At 40.0% G+C, this 23,078-nt stretch overlaps 3 protein-coding genes and 9 non-coding genes across 17 annotated transcripts in view; 2 read left to right on the top strand and 10 right to left on the bottom strand.

The window, feature by feature from the left end:
- ikbkb (inhibitor of nuclear factor kappa B kinase subunit beta) overlaps positions 1-9,782 on the top strand; it is a 33,472-nt gene extending 23,690 nt beyond the window's left edge. For 2 of the 3 annotated variants that reach the window (XM_088414797.1, XM_088416353.1), the window contains 5 exons: positions 23-122; positions 5,274-5,421; positions 5,508-5,605; positions 8,623-8,716; positions 8,797-9,782. In XM_088414797.1, the coding sequence (XP_088270923.1) occupies positions 23-122; positions 5,274-5,421; positions 5,508-5,605; positions 8,623-8,716; positions 8,797-8,856 (500 nt within the window). In that variant the 3' untranslated portion in view covers positions 8,857-9,782. The remainder of the gene's footprint in view (positions 1-22; positions 123-5,273; positions 5,422-5,507; positions 5,606-8,622; positions 8,717-8,796) is intronic. The other variant, XM_088415574.1, reaches the window with a different exon arrangement.
- trnas-uga (transfer RNA serine (anticodon UGA)) lies at positions 631-712 on the bottom strand. Its single transcript has one exon. It is a non-coding gene; the product is annotated as a tRNA-Ser (tRNA).
- trnas-aga (transfer RNA serine (anticodon AGA)) lies at positions 879-960 on the bottom strand. Its single transcript has one exon. It is a non-coding gene; the product is annotated as a tRNA-Ser (tRNA).
- Positions 1,852-1,933, bottom strand: trnas-aga (transfer RNA serine (anticodon AGA)). The gene has a single exon. It is a non-coding gene; the product is annotated as a tRNA-Ser (tRNA).
- Positions 2,247-2,328, bottom strand: trnas-uga (transfer RNA serine (anticodon UGA)). The gene has a single exon. It is a non-coding gene; the product is annotated as a tRNA-Ser (tRNA).
- Positions 2,495-2,576, bottom strand: trnas-aga (transfer RNA serine (anticodon AGA)). Its single transcript has one exon. It is a non-coding gene; the product is annotated as a tRNA-Ser (tRNA).
- Positions 2,743-2,824, bottom strand: trnas-uga (transfer RNA serine (anticodon UGA)). Its single transcript has one exon. It is a non-coding gene; the product is annotated as a tRNA-Ser (tRNA).
- trnas-aga (transfer RNA serine (anticodon AGA)) lies at positions 3,734-3,815 on the bottom strand. Its single transcript has one exon. It is a non-coding gene; the product is annotated as a tRNA-Ser (tRNA).
- Positions 3,978-4,059, bottom strand: trnas-uga (transfer RNA serine (anticodon UGA)). Its single transcript has one exon. It is a non-coding gene; the product is annotated as a tRNA-Ser (tRNA).
- trnas-uga (transfer RNA serine (anticodon UGA)) lies at positions 4,226-4,307 on the bottom strand. Its single transcript has one exon. It is a non-coding gene; the product is annotated as a tRNA-Ser (tRNA).
- A 6-nt stretch (positions 9,783-9,788) lies between the features above and the next one.
- Positions 9,789-19,211, bottom strand: vdac3 (voltage-dependent anion channel 3). 3 transcript variants are annotated; one of them, XM_088425701.1, is made up of 10 exons: positions 19,126-19,191; positions 15,766-15,922; positions 14,268-14,339; positions 14,150-14,199; positions 12,701-12,853; positions 12,582-12,634; positions 12,104-12,331; positions 11,349-11,499; positions 11,185-11,242; positions 9,789-10,656 (listed from the first exon to the last, which is right to left on the bottom strand). In XM_088425701.1, the coding sequence occupies exons 2-10, from the start codon at positions 15,857-15,859 to the stop codon at positions 10,565-10,567; spliced, it is 951 nt and encodes a 316-aa protein (XP_088281827.1). In that variant the 5' UTR covers positions 15,860-15,922; positions 19,126-19,191; the 3' UTR covers positions 9,789-10,564. The 3 variants fall into 3 exon arrangements, with proteins under 3 accessions (XP_088281827.1, XP_088282635.1, XP_088283329.1); XM_088426509.1 differs by having other exon boundaries at positions 15,766-15,880; positions 19,126-19,142; XM_088427203.1 differs by lacking the exon at positions 15,766-15,922 and having other exon boundaries at positions 19,126-19,211.
- Positions 19,212-19,289: 78 nt separating this feature from the next.
- On the top strand, positions 19,290-22,780 carry enkd1 (enkurin domain containing 1). 2 transcript variants are annotated; one of them, XM_088424721.1, is made up of 8 exons: positions 19,290-19,338; positions 20,376-20,473; positions 21,019-21,243; positions 21,313-21,479; positions 21,670-21,813; positions 22,025-22,158; positions 22,246-22,382; positions 22,456-22,780. In XM_088424721.1, the coding sequence occupies exons 2-8, from the start codon at positions 20,389-20,391 to the stop codon at positions 22,614-22,616; spliced, it is 1,053 nt and encodes a 350-aa protein (XP_088280847.1). In that variant the 5' UTR covers positions 19,290-19,338; positions 20,376-20,388; the 3' UTR covers positions 22,617-22,780. The 2 variants fall into 2 exon arrangements, with proteins under 2 accessions (XP_088280847.1, XP_088280460.1); XM_088424334.1 differs by lacking the exon at positions 19,290-19,338 and adding an exon at positions 19,967-20,038.
- Positions 22,781-23,078: the final 298 nt, after the last annotated feature.

Raw genomic sequence — 23,078 nt, 5'->3', positions numbered from 1 at the left:
CTGGCTACTACCGGGTGCCCAGAGCAACGTTGTTCTGGGGATGGTCAGGAGATCCTGCGTCTTGTGGTTCAGGCGGTGCAGTTCTATGAGAGGAAGCTTCGAGACTTCTACACACACCTCAGGTACTAATATACCTATTGATCCAATACAAAAGCACGTTGCTGAAACATCTATTAGAAAAAAGGTGAGCATATCTAACGGAGCATTGTCCGTCGCCTTGACCATTCGGCCACATCAAGATATCTTTAAATGTTCAGGTGATATTTTATAAGGGCAGGATACTAGGTTGAGTTGAAATACAAACCACTCAGGAATGGTCAAAAACATGGACGATATTTCAAAAACTTGATTCTTAATGAAGTTTAAAATGACATGACCTCTTTATTCTACTCCAAAAAACAATCGTTGTTGGCAGGACTTAACCTGAGCGGAGAATTCCCAAAGGATTTCTAGTCCATCGCCTTAACCACTCGGCCAAAACGACATACATTTAGGTGACATTTTCTAAGTATACTAGATGGAGTTTAAATTTAACGCAGTCAAGATATGGTCAAAAACCTGGGGAGTATTTCAAGAATTTAGTTCTCTTATGAAGTTTACAATGACATAAACTCTACTCCGAAACACAACCGATGTCGGCAGGATTTGAAACAGCGAGGGGAAACCCCAATGGATTTCAAGTCCATCGCCTTAACCACTTGGCCACAACAACACGTAGCTAAAAGTGCAGGTGACATTTTCTATGGACGGTATACTGGATCGAGTTGAAATTTAGGGGAGTCAGGATATGGTCAAAAACATGGACGATTTTTAAAAAACTTGGTTCTCTTGCGAGGTTTACAATGACATGCCCTCATTGTTCTACTCCGTAATACAACCGTTGTTGGCAGGATTCCGACCTACGAGGGGAAACCCCAATGGATTTCTAGTCCATCGCCTTAACCACTCGGCCACAACAACATGTCATTAAGCTTTCAGGTGACATTTTCTAAGGACAGTATACCGGATCGAGTTGAAACAAAACAGGAATTGGTCAAAAACATGGACAATTTTTCAGAAACCTGGTTCTCTTATGAACCGTAGAATGACCTGAACTTTTTGGTCTTCTCCAAAACACAACGGTTGACGGCAGGCTTTGAAGCTGCGAGGGGAAACCCCAATGAATTTCTTGTCCATCGCCTTAACCACTCGGCCACAACAACATATAATTAACGGTACAGGTGACATTTCCTAAGGAAAGTATACTGGATCGAGTTGAAATTTCCGGCAGTCAGGATATGGTCAAAAACATGGATGATATTTCAAAAACTTGGTTCTCTTGTGAAGTTTACAATGACATGACCTCTTTATTCTACTCCAAAATACAACCGTTTTGGCAGGAATCGAACTTGGAAGGGGAAACCCCAATGGATTTCAAGTCCATCGCCTTAACCACTCAGCAACAACAACATGTAGCTAAAAGTGCAGGTGACATTTTCTAAGGACAGTATACCGGATCGAGTTGAAAGAACACTCAGGAATTGGTCAAAAACATGGACATCTTTTTAGAAACCTGGTTCTCTTAAGAATGACCTGAACTTTTTGGTCTTCTCCAAAATACAACCATTGATGGCAGGATTCGAACCTGCAAGGGGAAACCTCATCGAATTTCTTGTTTAGCGCCTTAACCACTCGGCCACAACAACATATAGTTAATGGTACAGGTGACATTTTCTAAGGACGGTATGCTGGATCGAGTTGAAATTTCGGGCAGTCAGGATATGGTCAAAAACATGGATGATATTTCAAATACTTGGTTCTCTGACGAGGTTTACAAAGACATGACCTCTTTATTCTCCTCCGAAACACAACCGTTGTTGGCAGGATTTGAACCTGCGAGGGGAAACCCCAATGGATTTCTAGTCCTTCGCCTTAACCACTCAGCCACAACAACACATAGCTAAGAGTGCAGGGGACATTTTCTAAGGACAGTATACCGGATCGAGTTGGAAAAAAAACTCAGGAATTGGTCAAAAACATGGACATTGTTTCAGAACCCTGGTTCTCTTATGAATCATAGAGTGACATGAACCACAACAACATAAAGGTAGAAGTTCAGGTGACATTTTCTAACAACAGTATACTAAATCGAGTTTAAATTTAATGCAGTCAGGAATTGTTCGAAAACACGGACCTTACTTCAGAAGCCTGGTTCTCCGACAAACTGTAGAATGACATGATCTTTTTGGTCTACTCCAAGATACGACCGTTGTTGGCAGGATTCAAACCTGCGAGGGGAAACCCCAATGGATTTCAAGTCCATCGCCTTAACCACTCGGCCACAACAACACAGAGCTAAACGTGCAGGTGACATTTTCTAAGGACAGTATACTGGATCAAGTTTAAATTTAATGTAGTCAGGAATTGTTCGAAAACACAGACCTTACTTCAGAAGCCTGGTTCTCCGACAAACTTTAGAATGACATGATCTCTTTGGTCTACTACAAACTACAACCGTTGTTGGCAGGATATGAACCTGCGAGGGGAAATCCCAATGGATTTCTGGTCCATCTCCTTAACCACTCGGCCACAACAACACATAGCTAAAAGTGCAGGTGACATTTTCTAAGGACGGTATACTGGATCAAGTTTAAATTGAATGCAGTCAGGAATTGTTCGAAAACACGGACCTTACTTCAGAAGCCTGGTTTTCCGATAAACTGTAGAATATCATGAACTCTTTGGTTTACTCCAAAACACAACCGTTGTTGGCAGGATTTGAACCTGCGAGGGGAAATCCCAATGGATTTCAAGTCCATCGCCTTAACCACTCGGCCACAACAACACATAGCTAAAAGTGCAGGTGACATTTTCTAAGGACGGTATACTGGATCAAGTTTAAATTGAATGCAGTCAGGAATTGTTCGAAAACACGGACCTTACTTCAGAAGCCTGGTTCTCCCACAAACTGTAGAATGACATGATCTCTTTGGTCTACTCAAAACTACAACTGTTGTTGCCAGGATTTGAACGTGCGAGGAGAAACCCCAATGGATTTCTAGTCCATCGCCTTAACCACTCGGCCGCAACAACATGTCATTAAGCATTTAGGTGACATTTTCTAAAGACAGTATAATAAATCGAGTTTACATTTCAGGTAGTCAGGATATGGTCGAAAACATGGATGATATTTCAAAAACTTGCTTCTCTTACGAAGTTAAAATGACATGACCTCTTTATTCTACTCCAAAATACAACCATTGTTGGTAGGACTGGAACCTGTGAGAGGAAATCCCAATGGATTTCAAGTCCATCGCCTTAAACACTCGGCCACAACATCACGCAATTAAAAGTGCAGGTGACATTTTCTAAGGACAGTATACTGGATCAAGTTTAAATTGAATGCAGTCAGGAATTGTTCGAAAATACAGAACTTACTTCAGAATCCTGGTTCTCCGACAACCTGTAGAATGACATGATCTCTTTGGTCTACTACAAACTACAACCATTGATGGCAGGATCTGAACCTGCGCGGGGAAACCCCAATGGCTTTCTAGTCTATCGCCTTAACCACTCGGCCACAACAACATAAAGCTAGAAGTTCAGGTGACATTTTCTAAGGACAGTATACTAAATCGAGTTTAAATTTCAGGCAGTCAGGATATGGTCGAAAACATGGATGATATTTCAAAAACTTGGTTCTCTTATGAAGTTTCCAATGACATGACCTCTTTATTCTATTCCAAAATACAACCGTTGTTGGCAGGATTCGAACCTGCGAGGGGAAACCCCAATGGATTTCTAGTCCATCGCCTTAACCACTCGGCCACAACAACATGCGGGCAGGCAGTGGGGTGTCATTTTCTAAGGACAGTATACTGGATCGATTTGAAAGAAAACTCAGGAATTGTTCGAAAACATGGACCTTACTTCAGAAGCCTGGTTCCCCGATAAACTGTAGAATATCATGAACTCTTTGGTTTACTCCAAAACACAACCGTTGTTGGCAGGATTTGAACCTGCGAGGGGAAACCCCAATGGATTTCAAGTCCATCGCCTTAACCACTCGGCCACAACAACACATAGCAAAAAGGGCAGGTGACATTTTCTAAGATTAGTATACTGGATCAAGTTTAAATTTAATGTGGTCAGGAATTGTTCGAAAACACGGTTCTTACTTCAGAAGCCTGGTTCTCCGACAAACTGTAGAAAGACATGATCTCTTTGGTCTACTCCAAGATACAACCGTTGTTGGCAGGATTCAAACCTGCGAGGGGAAACCCCAATGGGTTTCAAGTCCATCGCCTTAACCACTCGGCCACAACAACATTGCCAAATCCTGACAAAACAGTCATTTCAAATTCAGCGACATCCAGATCTGTATAACGAGTTTAAACTTTCTTGGCATCCAAAATGTGTGTTGGCCAGTGTTCGCAAATAAGAAATTACATTGCTGTTCTTCATTGGCCGAATCCTCCTAACTGCGTACAATGTACGCTGTTAGGAGGATTCGAACATGAGTGGGGGAGCCAATGGATTTCAGGTCCATCGTTTTAAACACTCACCCATGACCACACAATATCATCTGCACAGCTGATTTTTTTCAGGGCAGTTTGTTTTGTTTGGGTGAGCTTTTTTCTTGTGAAAACGCTGGTCAAAAAATTTTGTGTGGAAAGCCCCCAGTGAATTTATAATTCTTCACCTTATTGTAACAACTCGTCTGTGACAACCGAACTATGATGCAGCTTACATTGGGGGCAGGATAGAGCCAAACTCTTTTCACGCTACTTCAAGGACTATAAAATGATTCCTTACCAAACTCTAACAGAATCCAATGACAATTCCTATCATGGTTCTCATGGCATGAAATCACATCATCACTTGACATTTCACATCAACAATTCCTAGGCCACATGCTATTGTCCTCTTACACATCTACCATGCGTTTTTTTCACCACAGTTAAAAATGTAAATAGGCAGTCTTACGGCAACTCCAAATGAGCACCAGTGGAACATGGTTGTGTTTAGTGTATGGCACTAAGTCGGTAAAAAATGACTTCTCTGTGCATTTTAAATTCCAATTTACTCGTTAATGTATGAACGGACATTTATTTTGAAGTAGTTTTGGTGTAGAGGAACTAGGATAACTACTTTTCAAAGGGCAGAAAAGCAATTGGGACTGATGCCAAATGTCATCATTGAGCTTTTCATTGCTGTGTTCCGTCAAAGGAATATGCTCATCAAATCTTCTGAAGATTCACTTATAGTACACTGTGCTGATTTTGTGCTTGTAGTAAGACGGGCATTTGTCGTCAACGTGTCATGGAGCTGCTGCCAAAGGTGGAAGGTGTGGTGCAGGAGATGGCTGAGAGTGAGCAAGTACTGATGGGTCTGCAGGAGAAACGCCAAAGGGAGCTGTGGAATCTCCTCAGAGTTGCATGTGTGAGGAAACGCTTGCATGTGAAATCATTTATTACACAAAAGTGACTCTTAAATGAACTGGCCCAATTCCAATGACTTTCTTATAGAGTAAGGTTCGAAGTCCAGTAAGCGGCAGTCCTGATGGGTCTCGTACACCTTCTTCAGTGCCTCCTCTGATGACCACCCGGCATGGTTTACAACAGTTGTGAGTACACACAAAGGCTGGCCAATTAAGCCCAGAGGTGGGAGTCAATAGCAACATTCTTAACTCTTGACCATTTACTTTCAAAGAATATCCAAGTTACTAAGTTTAAGGCCTGTCAATCCCTGCTAAATTTCCAAGAAGTCGAGTTAATCAAGTCAATCCATTAAACTCGTGACCTAACAAGGGCCTGCCAATTGCCCGGCCAATTTGGCCCAGAGGTGGGAATCTAAAACAACATTCTTAAATCTAAACCCTCCAGTGTAAGCCAATTCCCTGCGAAATTTAAAAAGGTAATTAACCAAGTCATGAAGCATGACACCACAAGGCGCTGGCAGTTTCTAACAGTAGGACAAAAGGCTGGAAAAAGTGCACCCTTCTGGAACTGTTCTCTCTGTCTGGGTTGGATTCCTGCCAACAATGACTGCCTTTTAGGGTTCAATAATGTAGTGATTACCTTAGCTGAGATCACCTTAGCTGGATTAAAATCAAAAGTGTAGTTTGATGTGAACCTTCTGATGTCCCTACTAAATGTTATTAGCAGGATTCAAAGCTAGGCGGAGGAGACTCCAATGGATTTTAAGTTCATCGCTACAACCAGTCAGCCAACACTTCACTACTCATGTAGGGGACTAGGTTTCTTGACAATACTGTACTGAATGAACTCCATGTATCTCGCCACGTTAAGTTAGAATCCTGCCAACAACATTAGTGATTTGGAAAACATCCATTGGAAGGTTCTTACTGTATACTTTGTCTTGGCAGGTTGCCTTGAATGTCAGATTTCTTAGATATCAAGGGTCTGTTAAAATACACATTTTCATTTGTTTTGCAATGCACACATGTCAAATTCCAAGTGACAAGTCTACCAAAGCAAAAGCCATCTCAGGTATGGTCACTCTATTCACCACTAAGGCTACCAGAAGTAAAGTGAAGCTAGAAAGCAGGCTACATAATTGAGATACTGCATAGTTTCCTACAAGTGCCAAGTGTTTAAGGTGATGGACTAGAAAGTCACTTGAGTCTCTCCACATAGGTTTGAATCCTGCTAAGAACAAGAATAATTTGGGGTCAAACTCTTTCTTGGCCAATGCTGTAAATATTCTCTAGCAAAGATTGAGATGGAGACAATTTAAATTCATATTTACATTATTGGTGTTTTGTAATGTGCACATTTTACTTCTAAGAAGTTATCAACCATAGTTTGATAAAAAACAAACAAACCAGGTTTTAACCAAACCATTCCGTCGTTAACTACCGCTAGGGCTACCGGATGTGACATTCTACAGTAATTCTTCATTTTTCGCAGTTAATGGGGACCGAAACCAACCGTGAAAAGTGTAAAACCGCAAAGTAGCATCGCCCTTCCCGGAATTTTCATGCATGTGTATTTGGGTACCTAAATTTTATTAAAAGTGAAAAGTATTTATACTTTACATATTTTAGACAAATATTACTGCAGTACACAAATGTACTGTACTTAAATCTTAAATTATTAACCTTAATACAGTAACTGTACTGTTGTCCCTTCCTCTTTCCATGACTTGGTTGTAGTCGGGATCACGGCAGTTGCCCTCGAACTAAAGTGAAGCCTTTAGTCGACCAAACATGATAACAAGCAGAGTTTACACTTTAAATTCCAATTTCTTAGAAAAGAAATCAAGGTACGAGATTTTCAATCATCTGTTGCTGTGCCGCTCCCTTCACTTTACTTCAAATAATTAAGGTAGTTGTAGTGTGATTAAGAAATAGGTTTTAATCACACGCTCCCATTGTTACCCATCACTATGGCTACCGGAAGTGACGTTACATAAACGTAAAATAAACGTATTAGGATGCTCAAAAGCAAGCGTTCACTTTGTTCTTGTTTATCTATTCGTTGTGGCGTTGTTTGCGTGTGCATGTTGGGTTGGATGTCGTTCATTTGTATGTACAGTATACCGGGGCCGGTCCGTTTTGGTTGTGGCGGGCATGTTGCTGGGCAGCTAAGGGGGTCCTACGAGCGGGGCGTGTATTACAGGGTATTGGCGGGCTACTGACGCGAGCATTGAGCTTCAAAGCAGTCGTTGTTAGGAAAAGCAACATTAACAGAAATAAAACGTTCGGTGGGATGGTTCTTGAGTTGCCACGTTAACCAGTGAAGTGTGCAAAAGGGATAAAATTAGCATTGTTGATTCATCTGTGTCCGTCCGCTCTTTGGTCTGAGCTGCTGTTTGGATGTGGTGCTCCAACGAAGCCTCCTTGGCTGCCCTATTGTCCTGTCTCTTCGCAACGACTGTATTATTTGAAGAACGCTCTCTTGAAAGTTCTTAAACTCTCTTTTGGCCTTATATGTCAAAGTCAAGATCAAAGGGTCTGTTAAAATTCATATTGCTGTTTTTGTAATGCATACATTAATAAGTTAGCAAATTAGATGGCAACCAGTTCAGCTTGGATTGGCACCAGCAAGCCAGCCAACCTAGTGAGGAAAAGCGGCTCTAGAAAATGGATGGATAGATACATGTCAGTAAGTGGTTAGCAAGCATAGTTTAATTAAAACCAAGCTCTTTTGATCACGTGTTTCGAGTGTTTCTGAAATTCCAGACGGTTGAGGAATTGCAAGTATAGTGATAGTGATGACTCTGCGAGTGCTACTGGAATTGATGTTGGGGAACTGGAAGTGATGTTGCAATAGCTAGAGATGGTTACACCATATAGATAACCCATTTCTGACAGACTGCAAAGGACAGATTCAGAATGTGAACCGCTATACACCTTTGATTTCATTGCTTTGAAGCATCTGCAAGTGTCGCTTTGTTGTAATGGCTGAGTGGTTAAGGTGGTAGACTAGAAATCCATTGGGAGGATCCCTGCATAGGTTCAAGTCATACAGGCAAGGGCAGCATTTCCTTAAGGAAAAAAATAATTTTGACAAAGAATTTTTTAAATTCTTTGAAGAATACGCAGAAGAATTTTGACAACAGGTTGACCTTATTCTGTATTTTTTTAATGGTTAATATTTTGTTTTTATATCCTGCCAGGGATGAAACTCTGTTGGAGGAGAGCAGGACCTTTGAGTGTCGACTGCAGACTTTGCTGCAAGACACCATCCAGGAATCCGAAAGCAGCATGGAGGTAGAGGACTCATCTTCATGGTGCCTTTCCACCGTTTCGGAAGAAACATGATTGTTGTCACTCAATGTTTTGCTTACCAGATGCTGAGGGAGTGGACGTGGCTACAAGGGAGCAACAGTTTCACCAGAGATCTCTCCTAGATATACGTCCGTCCTTTTGCTGCCACCATGTGGCTGAGCAAAACACACATTTGTGCACATTTAAAGTGGAAGGAGCAGCAAAGAATAAATACTTCACAAAAGACTTTTTTTTTTTTTCGATAAATTTAAGCCAACCAGTAAATCTGTACAGAACACTTGCCAATTGACCCAGGTACATGCAATCAACTCCCAGAGATGGAAAAACTACAACTCCTGGTGGTTTTATTGGGATATAATGTTTGAAAGCACATACAAAATATCCTTATTTTCATCAAGGAAAGAAGAGGATTTTTTTTTTTTTTTTTAGCTGCTGTAGCTTTATTAATACGGATAGAAACAAGAAGTGGTTATTTCAGACACCATAGGTTCCATTCATTGATTGTGCACTTGCATTTTGGCGACAGAAACGTTCCAATTGTTTAAATTGTCAGTCATGTGATGAATTTTACATTTATCGAAGTATTATTGTATATCACAATGCATATGCTGTATATCTCTTATAGTGGCCAGTCAGATGCCACTTTTACCCACAATCTCAATTTTTGTTGTCAAATACGGTTATAGTGTTGTAAAACGGTTAATACAGTTTGGATAACCTCCTCCTTTACCTGGCCCAGTGGTCTGTTAAAAATTCAGATACTTTGCAGAACTCTGCTGCATAGTGTTCAAATGGGCATTTTCTCAATTAAGACATTGATATTTTTTAACTCATAGCTCAGGGAAATGTCTTATTCATTCCACAATATTGTCAAAAGCTGCAGTGTTTAGCTTCTTTATCATGTGTATCTCATATATTGGTACTAAATAGGAGGTGTCAATACTGTCAATAGACTTGAATGTACCATTGAGCCGTTACAGCTGCAAAACTGCCCTGTGGTGTGGTTTTTTTTCATATCAAGTTGTATAAATGGAAAAAACAGCACACATTCAACTTTGTGTTGACATTTTTTAATCCACTGAATAAATAAAAATCATTTAGAACTTTTGACTGTTTCTTATATAAAGCACGTTCAGTGTGAAGTTTGAAATGTGGACTGGTTTAAAGGCTTAACGGGTATGAGACATTCTGGTGAAATGGTAGCCTTAACGAACGTTTGCTCTTTTGGACAATTCTTTTATTGCACTATTTAAAATCAGAATTCAGTAGCAAAACGTTCACACGTGATAGGTGAGGCAAAAAAAGACATGATTTGAAATGAGGACCATTAAATCTATTCCGGTACACATACAGCAAATATACTGTTAATTCACTGGCACATTTTGAGTTGAGAATCATGCTGGAAATGTCTAGGTTGCTGAAATAAAAAGAAAAATATATATACTATTTGAAAATGAGTCATAGCATGTTACTTTTGAAAACGCAAAGCAGGTTTCTTAAAATCAGGCTGATAATCATGTGCTTCTAGAGTCATTTCCAACTCAATCCATAACTTTGGCCGGGATATGAACCATTTTATCCACCAACATAAAAGTAGCCAAATTCTCCTTTATGTTTTATTCTAACAGCACAAACTGAAAAAAAAGTGTTGGTGTACTATCAGTTTAATTGGTATTGCATTGAAACAAGCCCTTTGACAATGTGTGTACAGTACTTGTGCGTGTGGGTGAGAAGAGATTTCATGTTGCTGGTTGGACCTCAGAAGTGTCGTCAAGAGCCTCTTTGATTTTATTTTTGCTTGTTCAGAGATGCCATTTCTTCTCTGCATCTTTACGCATCCAGCTCGAAGCCAACGCCCAACTTGTGCCCGCCGCCGTTGACGTTCTTTCCGTCAATGAGCGCCGAGAGCGTCAACTTGATTCCTGGAGGGAAAAAAAAGTCACATCAAGTGAGTCATTTCTTTTTGCCAGCCGTTTTGAGGCAAGACCGGAAAAATCCTCTCTACTGGCAATATGAACCGCAATTCTTTGTCTTGTCATCACTATCCTATACTGACCCCCCAGTGAGCAAGTTATGTTCAACACGAGTCGCCGCAATAAATCCATCATGAAATGCAAACTTGTATTTGTGGTTTCTACTTCATTGTACAATATGATCCCTTCTACTATGTTGGAAACGCTCATTGGGGAGGCGGGCCCCTTGTATTTCTGTGTTCTACTGGTTGATTCCCTTCATTTCACCTGCACTCGCTCCACTGCTTTAGTGCTTATACGTGGATGTTTGATTCATTCTTTTCTTTTTTTTCAGCCTCTATGTGCTGTCACCTCAACCTTATCTGCTCAGGGCCTTCAGAATCAATAGTGCCAGCTCATAGCCTCTGATGTAACTTCTTTTTGTACTGTTTTGTCAAAATAGAGGTGGCCCAGAAAGAAAAAAAACAAAAAACAAACCTGGCCTGAGGTTTTGTGAGTATCCTAAGCCGACAAGGCAAGTGTTGTTGACTTTGGCCTGTGTGGAGAAAACAACACATCCTGAGTGTCCAAAGACAGGTAGTAACACATAATGGTGTCATTGTATGTCCCGCGGTTGTGAGACTGACGTGACCCTTGCTTACAGAAAAAGAGGTGTCCTTATCCAACTGGTATTTGGCTCCCAGTCCAAAAAGTGTGTTGTTGCTTCCGGCCGTCCAGGCCAGGTGGACGGCAGTCTCCAGGTTGCTGTTCACCTTTTGGTAAAAGGAGGCGGCAAACTCTGTGTTGTCGTTGCTGCAATAAAAGTATAAATGGTGGGGAAAAAAAAAATGCGTATTCTTTGTTAATACAGCAAACCCCCGCTTGCCATGAGGGATACTTTCCAGAACAAACCGCAACAGGTGAAAATTCTATAGGGTGGCTAAATATTTACGGTGCAGTGTAAACACCCATCCATCCATCTTAACCGATGATCCCAACCCCATTGATAAAGCAAAAACCCCGATAAGGGACACATGTATTGAAAACCTTTTCACCGGAATAGTTTTTTGAAACCGTAGAAAATACACTACAAAAAAAATCACAAGCATAAAAGTCTTAGAAAACACGACATGTATTGTAGTATTTGTGTCTGTGCTACAACTAATTGATTACTTTAATAAAAAATTCATAATTGAATCAGATTTGAAAAACATTCGGTGTATTAATGTGCCCTGCGATTGCCTTGCAATCAGTTATGTCCAGCATGTCCACAACCCTCGATCATTTTTTTTAACTATAATTGCTGTGTGATAGAAATGGAAAGTCCCCATTGCCTGACCTGAAATAAATGAAGAGACAGAACTACATTTCTTCCTTTTTTTTTTTTTCACGGCAAATAATGCGACGTGACACTCACACGTTGGTGTGAAGCTGGAAGTCGCGGGCCTTGTATCCCAGAGCAAAGTCGTTTTTGGTGAGCTTGGACTTTGCGGTGTCAAATGCCAACTGGAAGCCGAGCAGCCAGCCCTCGTAGCCCAGCACGGCGGCGCTGTGGACGGTGGGGCCCGCCATGTCGAAGACCAAGTCGCAGCCCGCGTTGACATAGTCGCGCTTATAGGCCGTCTTCAATTTGGCGCTCTTTTTGCTGTAGGAAGAAGTAAAAGTATATTATTTTATTTTTTCTTATAATTTGGTACACTACTGAAACTACACTAAAGGAAGTACAGTACTGTGCTTTGTTTTGTTTTGACATGATAAATACATGTTCAGATAACACATTATTTGTTTAGCTATCATTAAAAGAGGGGAAATTGTTAAGAATGTTTGTTTTTTTTTTGTCATTTTGCTGGATTCTATGAAAAGCGTGTGCTTATAATGAAGAGGACAGCACTTACCCCGTGTTTGGTACAAACGAGGTGTCCAGCCCAAGCTTCAAACCCTTTGTCAGCTGCCGACGAGAACAAAATAATCTATGGTTGCTCATCTTTAAAGGCTATTTGCAATTTGACTGCACCTGGTCCTCTAAGGTGATCTCTGTGGACAGGGTGTTGTCTGTATTCCATTTCTGGTTGAAGCAAAGGCCCAGCTGGCCGACTTTGTACTTGGTCTCCAGGTGGCCGCCCGACTTGCCCGTGTCGATGTTGCTGGAGCCCGAGGTGGCAAACTCCTGCGGGGCAAAGCGCGGGGCGGAGCTGAGAGGCAAGAAGGCGGAGAGGAAGTACTCAAGCAGAGAACGGGGCCCGCACGAGGCATCGTTTCTCCGTTGAGCTTGGGTGCATAGGTTAGCGGTATATGTGTGAGGATACACTTTGGTGGAGCGACAAGCTGCAGACCTTTGCATGCGCAGTGGTGCCTCGCACTACATGTTAACAGCTCATTTTTACAACGGGCAACGAACGATTCTTCAAAAAAAAAAGGTATCTTGTTCGAGTTTATCAGCACAAAACAAACAAGAACTAGACATTGTGATGGCTTAATGGAGTTATATTATTCATTGGCACTCAGTTGGCTTGCTGTAATATCAACACATTCACATGGCACAGTAGCTGAGTTCTCTCTTTCCAATTCAAAGAGAAGACAGCGGCGCTTTTGGTGCATGGCTAAAATGCTTGCTTCAGCATCCCCAAAAATGCACTGGAAAAGTGGACAGGTAAACAGGAATAGTGAAGCGACACATTTTAGACAGACACTATGATAATACTCAAAGGTTTTCCTCTTTGTATCTTTTCAAGTTATCCATTTTCATCCTTTAATGATTAAAGTTGACTTAAGAGCATAGTCCAGAAGCAATTCTTTCAAGGCACCACTGTACAACTCTTGAACTGCACATCACCAGTGTTTAATCTCCAATGTGCACACACTTTCTTACCGTCTGACAATGATATCCAAGGAGGAAAGAAGAGAAAGAGAAAAGCCAATGGACAACATTAGAGGAAAAGGGAAAATACTAGATGCATATGGACAAATGTTTTCAGAGGCCTAAGATCTTTTGTTTCAAATCAGAGTAGAAACCAAGGAATCAACTCCTGCAATTTCACTTCCTATAAATGTAAGGACCCCATTTTCCAATCATTTTTTTCCATCTAGTGTCAAGAAAATCATGAGAACATTCTCAATGATTTTTGTTTTTTCTTCACTGTACGTTATTTTACTTTTAAATTATGGTGCTACATGTTTGTAAACATGTCATGTTTACAGTGAGATTTTGCCAATTTATTTCCAGAGCCATGTGGTTAGAATTGATTAAAACGATTGTTTCTTGTTTTGGTCAGGTGGTGCTGTTTGCAGCATCGTTTCCTCTGAAAATGTCTTCCAGACAGTGTGAAAGTAAATTTGATACAGCAAGAAATCCTTAATTGAATTGAAAACCAGAGTAATCAAATCAATCTGAAATAATACCCAACCCTAGCACAAAAATCAATCCTCAACAAATTCAAATATGAAATGTTGGAAAAGTACTTACGACACCATTCTGGGACTTTGTCTTCACATCTAATTTGAGAATTCCATAACCTGGCAAAAAAAAGGTAGGGGTGGTGAGCATTTTCATAAAGAAAGAAACATTGGACTCTTGTTTTTACCATAGCCCTTGTTGAAGATGTCTTTGGCAGACTTCCCCAAGTCTGCATATGCCGGAGGCACAGCCATTGTGTCTGGAAAAAAAACATGCAAGTTACACATAAAGTAATAATACACACAAAACACTTTTGATTTTGTTTTACTAATGCTTTTGTTTTTGAAAGAAGATTAGAGCTATGGTTTCATTTGAAGGTTCAAAATGATGTTAAAAATGACAGAAAAAGCTTCTCATTAATTTAACATTTTACTGTGTTCTTGTGGCCTTCAACTTGTAAGAACCTTATTTATGTCAACTTGAACCTATTTTTCCATAAGAAAATACAATTTTCCTGTTTCTTTGCCTGGATGGCATTTACGCTCTTTTTTTTTTAAGAAACACTTTTATTGCTATTCAGAGAACCTGTAAAAGGAACAGAACTATGCATTTGAAATGGAGAGAAATGTGTTGTTAGTAACCCAGTCAAAGTGGACTAAAACAAGCCAAAAAGTCAGTTATGTCTTTCATGTAGGCTTTATAAAATAAGCAGGAGTGGCCTTCGCTTTTGAACAAAGACGAGCACCTAATAAATTGGACTCCATCTGCTTCCAGGTATTGTTATGCTCACTTGCGTTTTAGAGCCTCAAAATCAGCCTCTTAGCTACTAGCAAGAACAAACGTAACATTAATGAACCATAGGTGTAGACTAGTGACTCAACTGTTATCACTCGAACAAGACCTGTATTACAATTGTCAATTTGGAGATGGAATACTTTTGAAAAAGATCTTTTCATATTTTACATAAAAACTGCCACATTTGGGCTCGCGACTAAAAATCTGAGCGGATGTGATGAATGCCATGAAAATACAGGGCCGATATCATCAATATAAATATTATCAATGCCTGGATCGAGCAAATAGTCACTGAAGCAATTATTGTGTAAAGTCATTGGCACCACTGAAATACAAAAGCGCTTTGGGCCCGGCCTCATCATTGCCGCAAATTGCAAAGACTGTTTTCTTAGCTCTCTTTCCGTCACGGTCCAATCAACCACTATCGCTCATCTATCGAACCTCATTCTATTTTGTATCACGATCAAAAGTTTTACTTGGAGGGTTAAAGACCGACTGCAAGCAACATGATGCAAAGTGGAAATGTGTGATGCACTCAAGGCATCACACTAATCGTGCTCGACCAAATATTTGCCAAAGGGCAAGTGTGAGTGTGCACAAAGAGAAGGGAAGAGCCCAGCAGGCCATCTGGTGTTGAGGCCTGCGTGGATCATGAAGGTGATGTATGACCGCTCTCCTCCTACGCCGGCAACCTGTTCACCAATGCAATCATATACTGTATGGCTACTGCGTGCCTGTTTGAATCGTGGCTCTTATGTTTTGTTGCTGGTCTTCCTGGGAACACTAAGCAAGACCAGTACAAATCACAACAAAACCATGGAGGTCTATGCTGTTATTTATTTATTTATTTTTTTTACAAGTAGGCCCCCCACTTCGGTCCCTACACTCACCATGTCCCTTGGGTGCATTGACACACTGGTCTTTGTTCCCTGCCTTGCTCTGCTGTGTTGCGCGGCCCTTTCTTTCCTTTCTTTTCGGCGGCATTGGCTCTTCGGAGGAGCACGGCTCAAGGAGGAACAACAGATTACTAGCAGCCTTGTTCTATTCCTACAGCAACACAATACCATATACAGTATACATATATATATATATATATACAAATACTGTATATATATATATATTTTTTTTTTTTTCCCTTAGCTTCTGTTCACATGTTTGTTGTTGCAACTGTGGTGCCAATTGCATTATATTTAGCGGCAGATGTAGCAAAGGTCTCTCTGTACTTTGTGCACAACATGATAAGACCATAAGATAAGAATGAAACCGATGTCTCAAGTCCAAATGTTTTTGAGGTTCTGCATTATTCCACTGACATTTCTGAGGAAAAATGGCCTAAAATCAGATTTTAGAGCAATACAGTTTTATTACTGATATATAATTTCATGTTTACTCTACATTTTGGTATCTCTTCGGTTTATTGTTACCCGTGTCATAATTGTTTTCCAACTTAAACTACAGACTAACGGTATATTAACCCTCTAATTTTTTATCGGTTAAATGGAGCAACACAAGCCATTTCAATCTAAAATAAATTTGTAGCAGGACAACCAAAGTGATAGGTCAGGAGGGATAATTTGCAGACATCTTTGGTCGTCCATGTTGACCTGAAAGAATCGCTTCACAACTAGCATGGCTCCTGTTGCACTTTGCCAGGGTGGTATACAATATGAAGCTGGTAAAGTGGTATCTGTGTCATGGGATTGAACATTTTTACAAGAACTAATAACGACGGACAGTATTGGCATCTCTATTTGTTCGTCTAGATGTGCCATTCAATGGTTTGCCGACAAGTACAGACTAGACTGGTCAGTGGTAACCAATCGTAGGGCATATATAGACAATTAATCATTCGCACTGTAATGAACACCTGTGTAAAAATGTGTCTACACTGAACCTAAAAAGCCTGTTTTTCACATTCAACACACGTGAAGATTACGAGACTTCTAGCGCCCCCCACCCCTCCGCCCCCTCCTCATTTAAGGCCGCTCTAAATTTAGTGCCTGCAAGAACCTGACACTGACACACATGTGACTAGGATTTGAAAAAAAGGGCCCTCCAGGTTCAGTGTAACTTAAACGTCAGATAAAACATGACTTAAACGTCCTTCTGGGGCGTACGTGTTGTGTGTTTATATCGTAGCGTCACACTCCATTTGACCCTCATGTGCCATCTGTCCAAACGACTGCCTTGACTGGGCTCAAAGGTCAACGAGATGCTGATAAATAACGGGAACGAGGGGCTGAGCCAAACACAGCTCAAAGGCGACCATTAGGACACAAAACTATATTTCTTTTTTAAATCATCATGTTATCATGTGTGCAGAGACAGTTAAGTGGCTTTAAGCATATTTGCTGTGCCTAGCAAATTTTTAATACTACATTAAGTTAAATATATTTTAAATTCATTCAGTATAATAAGATATACATAATACGTGTATATACATATAATTTATATTATAAGCATACATAAAACATATAAAACACATGATGTTTATAAGCATTTGTGTTGCATTTTTAAATTACGACAGTGATAGTAAAACAATGTATGAAATATACAATACAAAATTAAAAATGCATAGTATAGTACAAGAAGACATAAGAACACAAATGAGATAATTAGGGTTATTATTATTTAAGTAAGACGATTACATGTACTTTCTACATCAAAAATTAAATGTATATATTATAAATAACCTTGCAAGAATTTGAGGGCTTGATTTAATTATACATATGAGAGTAAACCAAAGTAGATATGAGAATTTTAATAACTTAATTTCTATTAGACAATGGCGCTAAATATAAAATATTATAAAATAATAAATGCATACATTAATATATGTAAAAAATAAGACTGTGCTGTGATATTTAAATAAAATTAAGATATTACAATAACATAAATGTATTATTATATGTTCATACACCTAATATTATTAAAAACGATTACATACATATTGGAAGTATAACATATTTAGACTTTACACAAGATCTGATCAGCTGGATCAGATCATGAGATATGTTGTATTTATGCAAAATTGAGGATCGGTTGCACTGTCATACTTGTCATCTGTAATCATGAAAAATCCCGTATTTGCTGTGCTTGTTTAAATCGCGGTATCATTAAAATAGTACTATATACATAAATGAACAAAATCTACAATACCTACGCCTATGCCTAACAAATTATAATAATATACCGAGTTCTATTAATATATAATGATAAAAAGTTACAATGATACAAATATATTAGCTTATTAGCTAACCCTAACCCTATGTATAAATAATTACACTTTACAAGACACCTGATTGGCTGGATCGGATCATCAGAAATTTTGAATTCATGCAAAATCTGGAAATGGTTCTGACGTCATTATTTGCCAATTCTCTGCCCCCCCAAATAGCAAGGGGTGACGACACACAGTAAATAAACAAGTTGTTTGAATAGACTGGATAGATTTTCTGTACTGCTCACTCATTCGTTGGTCACGATCAACTTCAAAATAACGATTCTGTAAAGCCTAAAGAAAATATATAAAATCTGAATGATTAATAATTATGACATGGAATTAATCAAATGCATTATGCACACATACATAAAACTATATGGTTAAATAATGTAAAAATAGAAACATATAATTATATATTTCAACTAAATAAAAATATTACACAATTAATATTAGTCGTTGCGTGACAAATGTGTGTACCATACATAGGCTACTACGTATGAGTGCGTGTGTGTCACTTTCAGATAAGGTCAAGAGATACACTAAAAACTTGTACTCTGTTGTCAAGGGTGTAAACCACTTTAAGTTCCTACGCTGCCTATCTCTTTGCAAGCAAACCTAAAAATGCATACATTTGTCTCTTATAGCAAGTGAAGAGGGAGACAATAAAGGAGGTGGTGGGAGTGCCAAGAAATAACAGACCCCCACTGTGGAGTGTGCGCGTAACCGTTGACCTTTCTTTCTTCGGACAGGTGGAAAAAGGCTTTTGTGAACAAATAGAAGCTTCAAAAATATTTGCATTAGAGCATGTAAATAGACAGACAACAAGGTGGATACATTATCAGTATGCCTTAACGAAGAGAGATATTACACAGCAGCTGGATGCACCCTAGTCCTTTATGTCCTGAACAAAACTGTATTAACAGTTAAAAAAACAAAAACACAGAGTCGTGCGGACAACAAAACGAAAGATTAACGCACAAAGGTGTAAAACATGAGGGAATTATTGGGTGTGAATTGCTGTTCTTACCTTGAAGTGCTGACGATGTGTGCGGAACACTGTTTGACAAGGCGGCTGCAATGGGACAAGGAGAAAGCTCGGGGCGCTGCGCATGCGCACACGATTCAGCTACAGAGGGTGGTGCCATTGAGGAATTGGCATATATAGAGATAACACAAGGGAGCTGAACTGTTTTTATATCTTTTTTAATGCAGGTTGACTTTTACAATGTGCAACTTTCAAGTAGGCGTTCATAAATACTATTTTGAATCATTCATATTTTTCGTTTGAATTAATTCATTAGAAACAATTCAACTTAAAATGTTGTCAAACAATCTTTGTGATGTCATATTTACGAAATCATGACTTCTTAAGATATCCTTGGCGTAATTTTTTAAAAATATTTCAATGTTCGCGTTATCTAAAGTGTATTCCTGCTGACATTTGGTTTTCTTACAGTCAACAAAATGATCACGGATAGTTGTTTTTTGTTTAACAGCAAATACTTTTTTCACCTGTAATTTTTCTGTAATACCTGTAATTTTCATTTTCTACAAGGGTACGATTGGAGATGCACAATTCATTGAATTTTGTGCGGAAAAAAAATACTCGGTTCCAAATACTAATGAATTAAAATATGAATTTGGTGGAAGTTAAATATTTTGTGACTGGTGTTGGGGGTGCTGAATTAATAATTAATAATTTGTAGACAAACATCAGCGACAAACATTTTAGACATGCCAATCATAAAGCATCTGCAAAATAAAGCACAAACGAGAGACAAATATCACATATTTTAAGCCTCGGTTAATGTAATAAACTCGGCATCTTCTCTATAGCTCTGTGCGCCGCGCGGCTACGCCGTTGCCATGGTGTTAAGCGCAAACACACGTCATCAAGCTGCGTGGCTCACGTTAATCCTGAGCTCGACAATAACATTGAGGTAAAAGCGCTTCTCATCTCAACAAAACAGCATGCGTTTATGACTTTTACCATAGCGTTGACTGTGTTGTTTACCCGGAGTCACGTGTATATGTCAAAATTCGGTCTGCCGACCTCACAATTGCTAATGATCAACACTCATACGATTTGTGGCTAGTTGAGCGGACAATACTGCCGATTCCTTTTTACTTCTCAATTCATGTGATTATTTCCTTTTTAATAGCTGTAAAAATGCTCCTCTGCGGGCTGGCAATGCCATTGGGCAATATTGGGAATACCTGGCCAGGGAGTTTTTTTTTAATGGTATGAATTTATATGCTGACTTTTTCGATGTGCAGTACAAGCTTTTAAATGTGCGAGGGGCCTTCATCAATATGCGGACCAATTCCACCAGACCCATCGCTATTTCCCCAGTACTACAAAAGGCCTGCTTCAGGTTAGTAACACCCACGTGCGTGCGTGCGTGCGTGCGTGGACGGACGGACACTCACATGCATGAATGGGTGGGTGGATGGATGGTGTTAGACATGATTCACGGATGTTTAAATGATGAATAGAACCATGAATAGATAAATGGATTAATAGGTATGAAATGATGGGTATGGATTGGACATGAAATGATTAATGGTGTTGAAATGAACCATGGACCATGGAATGATGGATGGATGCTAGAATGGTGAATGGATGAAAACGGATAGATAGTTGGTGAATGGATTCAATACTGGTGTGGGTGGCTAACTTTCTAAATAGGGCAACAAGATGTGCTAGTTAGCACTCCCGTCTCACAGTTCTGAGGTTCTGGTATGTGAATGTGATTGGTTGTTTGTATGTGCTTTGTGATTGGCTAAAACTAATCCAATCATTACTATAGGCTTCAGCTTCTCCATGACTCTTAGCATATAATGAATACATAACTGAACAGGGAGCTTGATAGAACATTTTCAATGGAAGATGCCGATGGAATTTTCTTTTTTTGTCCAGCACTGGGTCGTTTAGAGGAAAACAAACTGGGTACATCTACCCTGCTGTCAGGACCTCTCGCTCCAGATCCTGTTCGGCACCCTGACTGTTATAGTGCCCGTGCCTCTGCACGACGTCCGCGCATCAGTGCCAATGCTTCCCACATTCTGGAGCGAGGGCAGCGTGGTGTCATGAGGGAGCTCCTGAAATTAGATTGTTTACCTGCCACAGAGATAGCCAAACCCAGTAAGGCACTTTCTTTTTGTGTTTGGACTTTTTGCTCTTATTGATCCCACTTAATGTTTTGTCTGTCAGGAGGGCAAGAGTTCAACTTTTGCAAAGACAATATCCGGCGACTACGGGAAATTCAAAGACGTTGCAAAGAGGTGGAAGCTGAGAGGGCTCGTTCCACACCAGTCAAAGCCCTGTGGACGTCAGCTAAATACAATAGTGTCCAATCCAAATTCATGGAATCCTTACAGGTATGATAGCTTCCACTTACACGTCAGACACTTGACTAGAATGTCACACAAAAGACACGGCTCACCAATAAATAACTTCAACAACATGCTCAACACCATCCAGCCCCCCCCCCCCCCTCCCCATTAGAGAAATACTGCGTGTACTGTATATAATTGATGCAGCTCGATTTTCAACTTTGTTATTGTGCAGGCTCCCAGTCCAGCTGTGAAACCACAGTGTCAAAACTTTTTGAAGGGTCACTCAAAAAATAAAGTACCACTAAGACCACGCTCAACCGCTGTTGCTGTGGCCTTGCGACACTCTTGCACACCTGGAAAGGACAAGAATTTGCAAGTAAGAAAAGCCCAACATTCAGATCAGATTTTTTAAAAGTGTTATTTGTACATGAAAAATAGTGTGTCAAAATAACAAAACAAACACAAACCTATTTTTACTGCTGAAAATGGCTAAATGAGCACAGAATGTTTTTAAAAATAACTTAGTTTTTTTTTTTTTTTTTTTTCATACCTACAGCCCTGTGTGATTTGTGTGCATTCATTTACAGGTAAAAGGCCAGAGCATAGATTTCATCAAGTATAATGCACGAGCAGCAGGACAGACCATGCAGAGGTCCCAGTCGCTGACAAACCTGCGAGACAAACCAGTGCCCAGCGCTGTCAAGGGCCAGGTGCCTCACTAGTGAGTCATATTCTACAAGAATAATCAACCTCAATTACCGGTAAGCTTTTGTCACAAAATCTGACAGTTTTGTTCTGCACTACACAGCATAGAGGAGAGGAAAAAGCAATGGCTTAAAGAGGAGGAAGAGGAGAGGAAGAAGAAACTAAATCCACCTGCTCCTGCTGGTCACACTTTGATGACTGACAGTGACAGACAGGAGACTTTGAAGACGCTCAAAGAGAGTAAGTTTGTATTGCAGGTGCATTCACGGTCTGCTTGGTATTTGACTTTTGCACATTATGTTTCTCTTCACAGGCCATCGCTCCCTGGTCACAGAGCTGCTGTTGCTTCCTCTTAAAGCAGACACGCTAAGTGTTCGAGTGCGCCGCGCTCATCTTGATAGGCAACTTTCTGAGATCGAGGAAGCCATCAAAATCTTTTCCAGGGATAAAGTTTATGTCAAAACAAATTCATAACCTGTAAACAATTTAATATGGGACAGCCACCTGCTGAAATTTTCAGGAGTTGAGATCATGCAATATAGCACTATAGCATTTTGCAGCCACAGAAACAAAAAAAAAAATCCATATTGCGACTGGATTCTGCATGTGTGTGTGTGTGTGTGTGTGTGGAGGGGGGGGGGGGGGGCATGTGTGTGTGTGTGTGGTGTACATTTAAAAATGAATTAATTGTATTTGTATATATTGATACTGCATTCGGGCAAATCAGTCCTAAAATGTTGAAATACTAGACATCATAGCACAATATATCTACTGTATTCATCTATTTTCTATAGTTGCTTATCCCACTAGTGTCACTGGCTTGCTGGTTCTTATCCCAGCTGTCTTTGGGCAGTAGACAGACACACCTTGGAATGGTTGCCAGCCAATTGCAGGGCACACAGGAAGGAACAAGCATTCACGCACAGGGACAGTTTA

This window comes from Hippichthys cyanospilos, chromosome 1, assembly GCF_059441005.1.
Source record: "Hippichthys cyanospilos isolate Australia breed blue-spotted pipefish chromosome 1, RoL_Hcya_1.0, whole genome shotgun sequence".
NCBI classification, from domain to species: domain Eukaryota; kingdom Metazoa; phylum Chordata; class Actinopteri; order Syngnathiformes; family Syngnathidae; genus Hippichthys; species Hippichthys cyanospilos.
The sequence above is the reverse complement of the archived record's forward strand: the minus strand, read 5'-3'. Positions and strand labels throughout refer to the sequence as shown.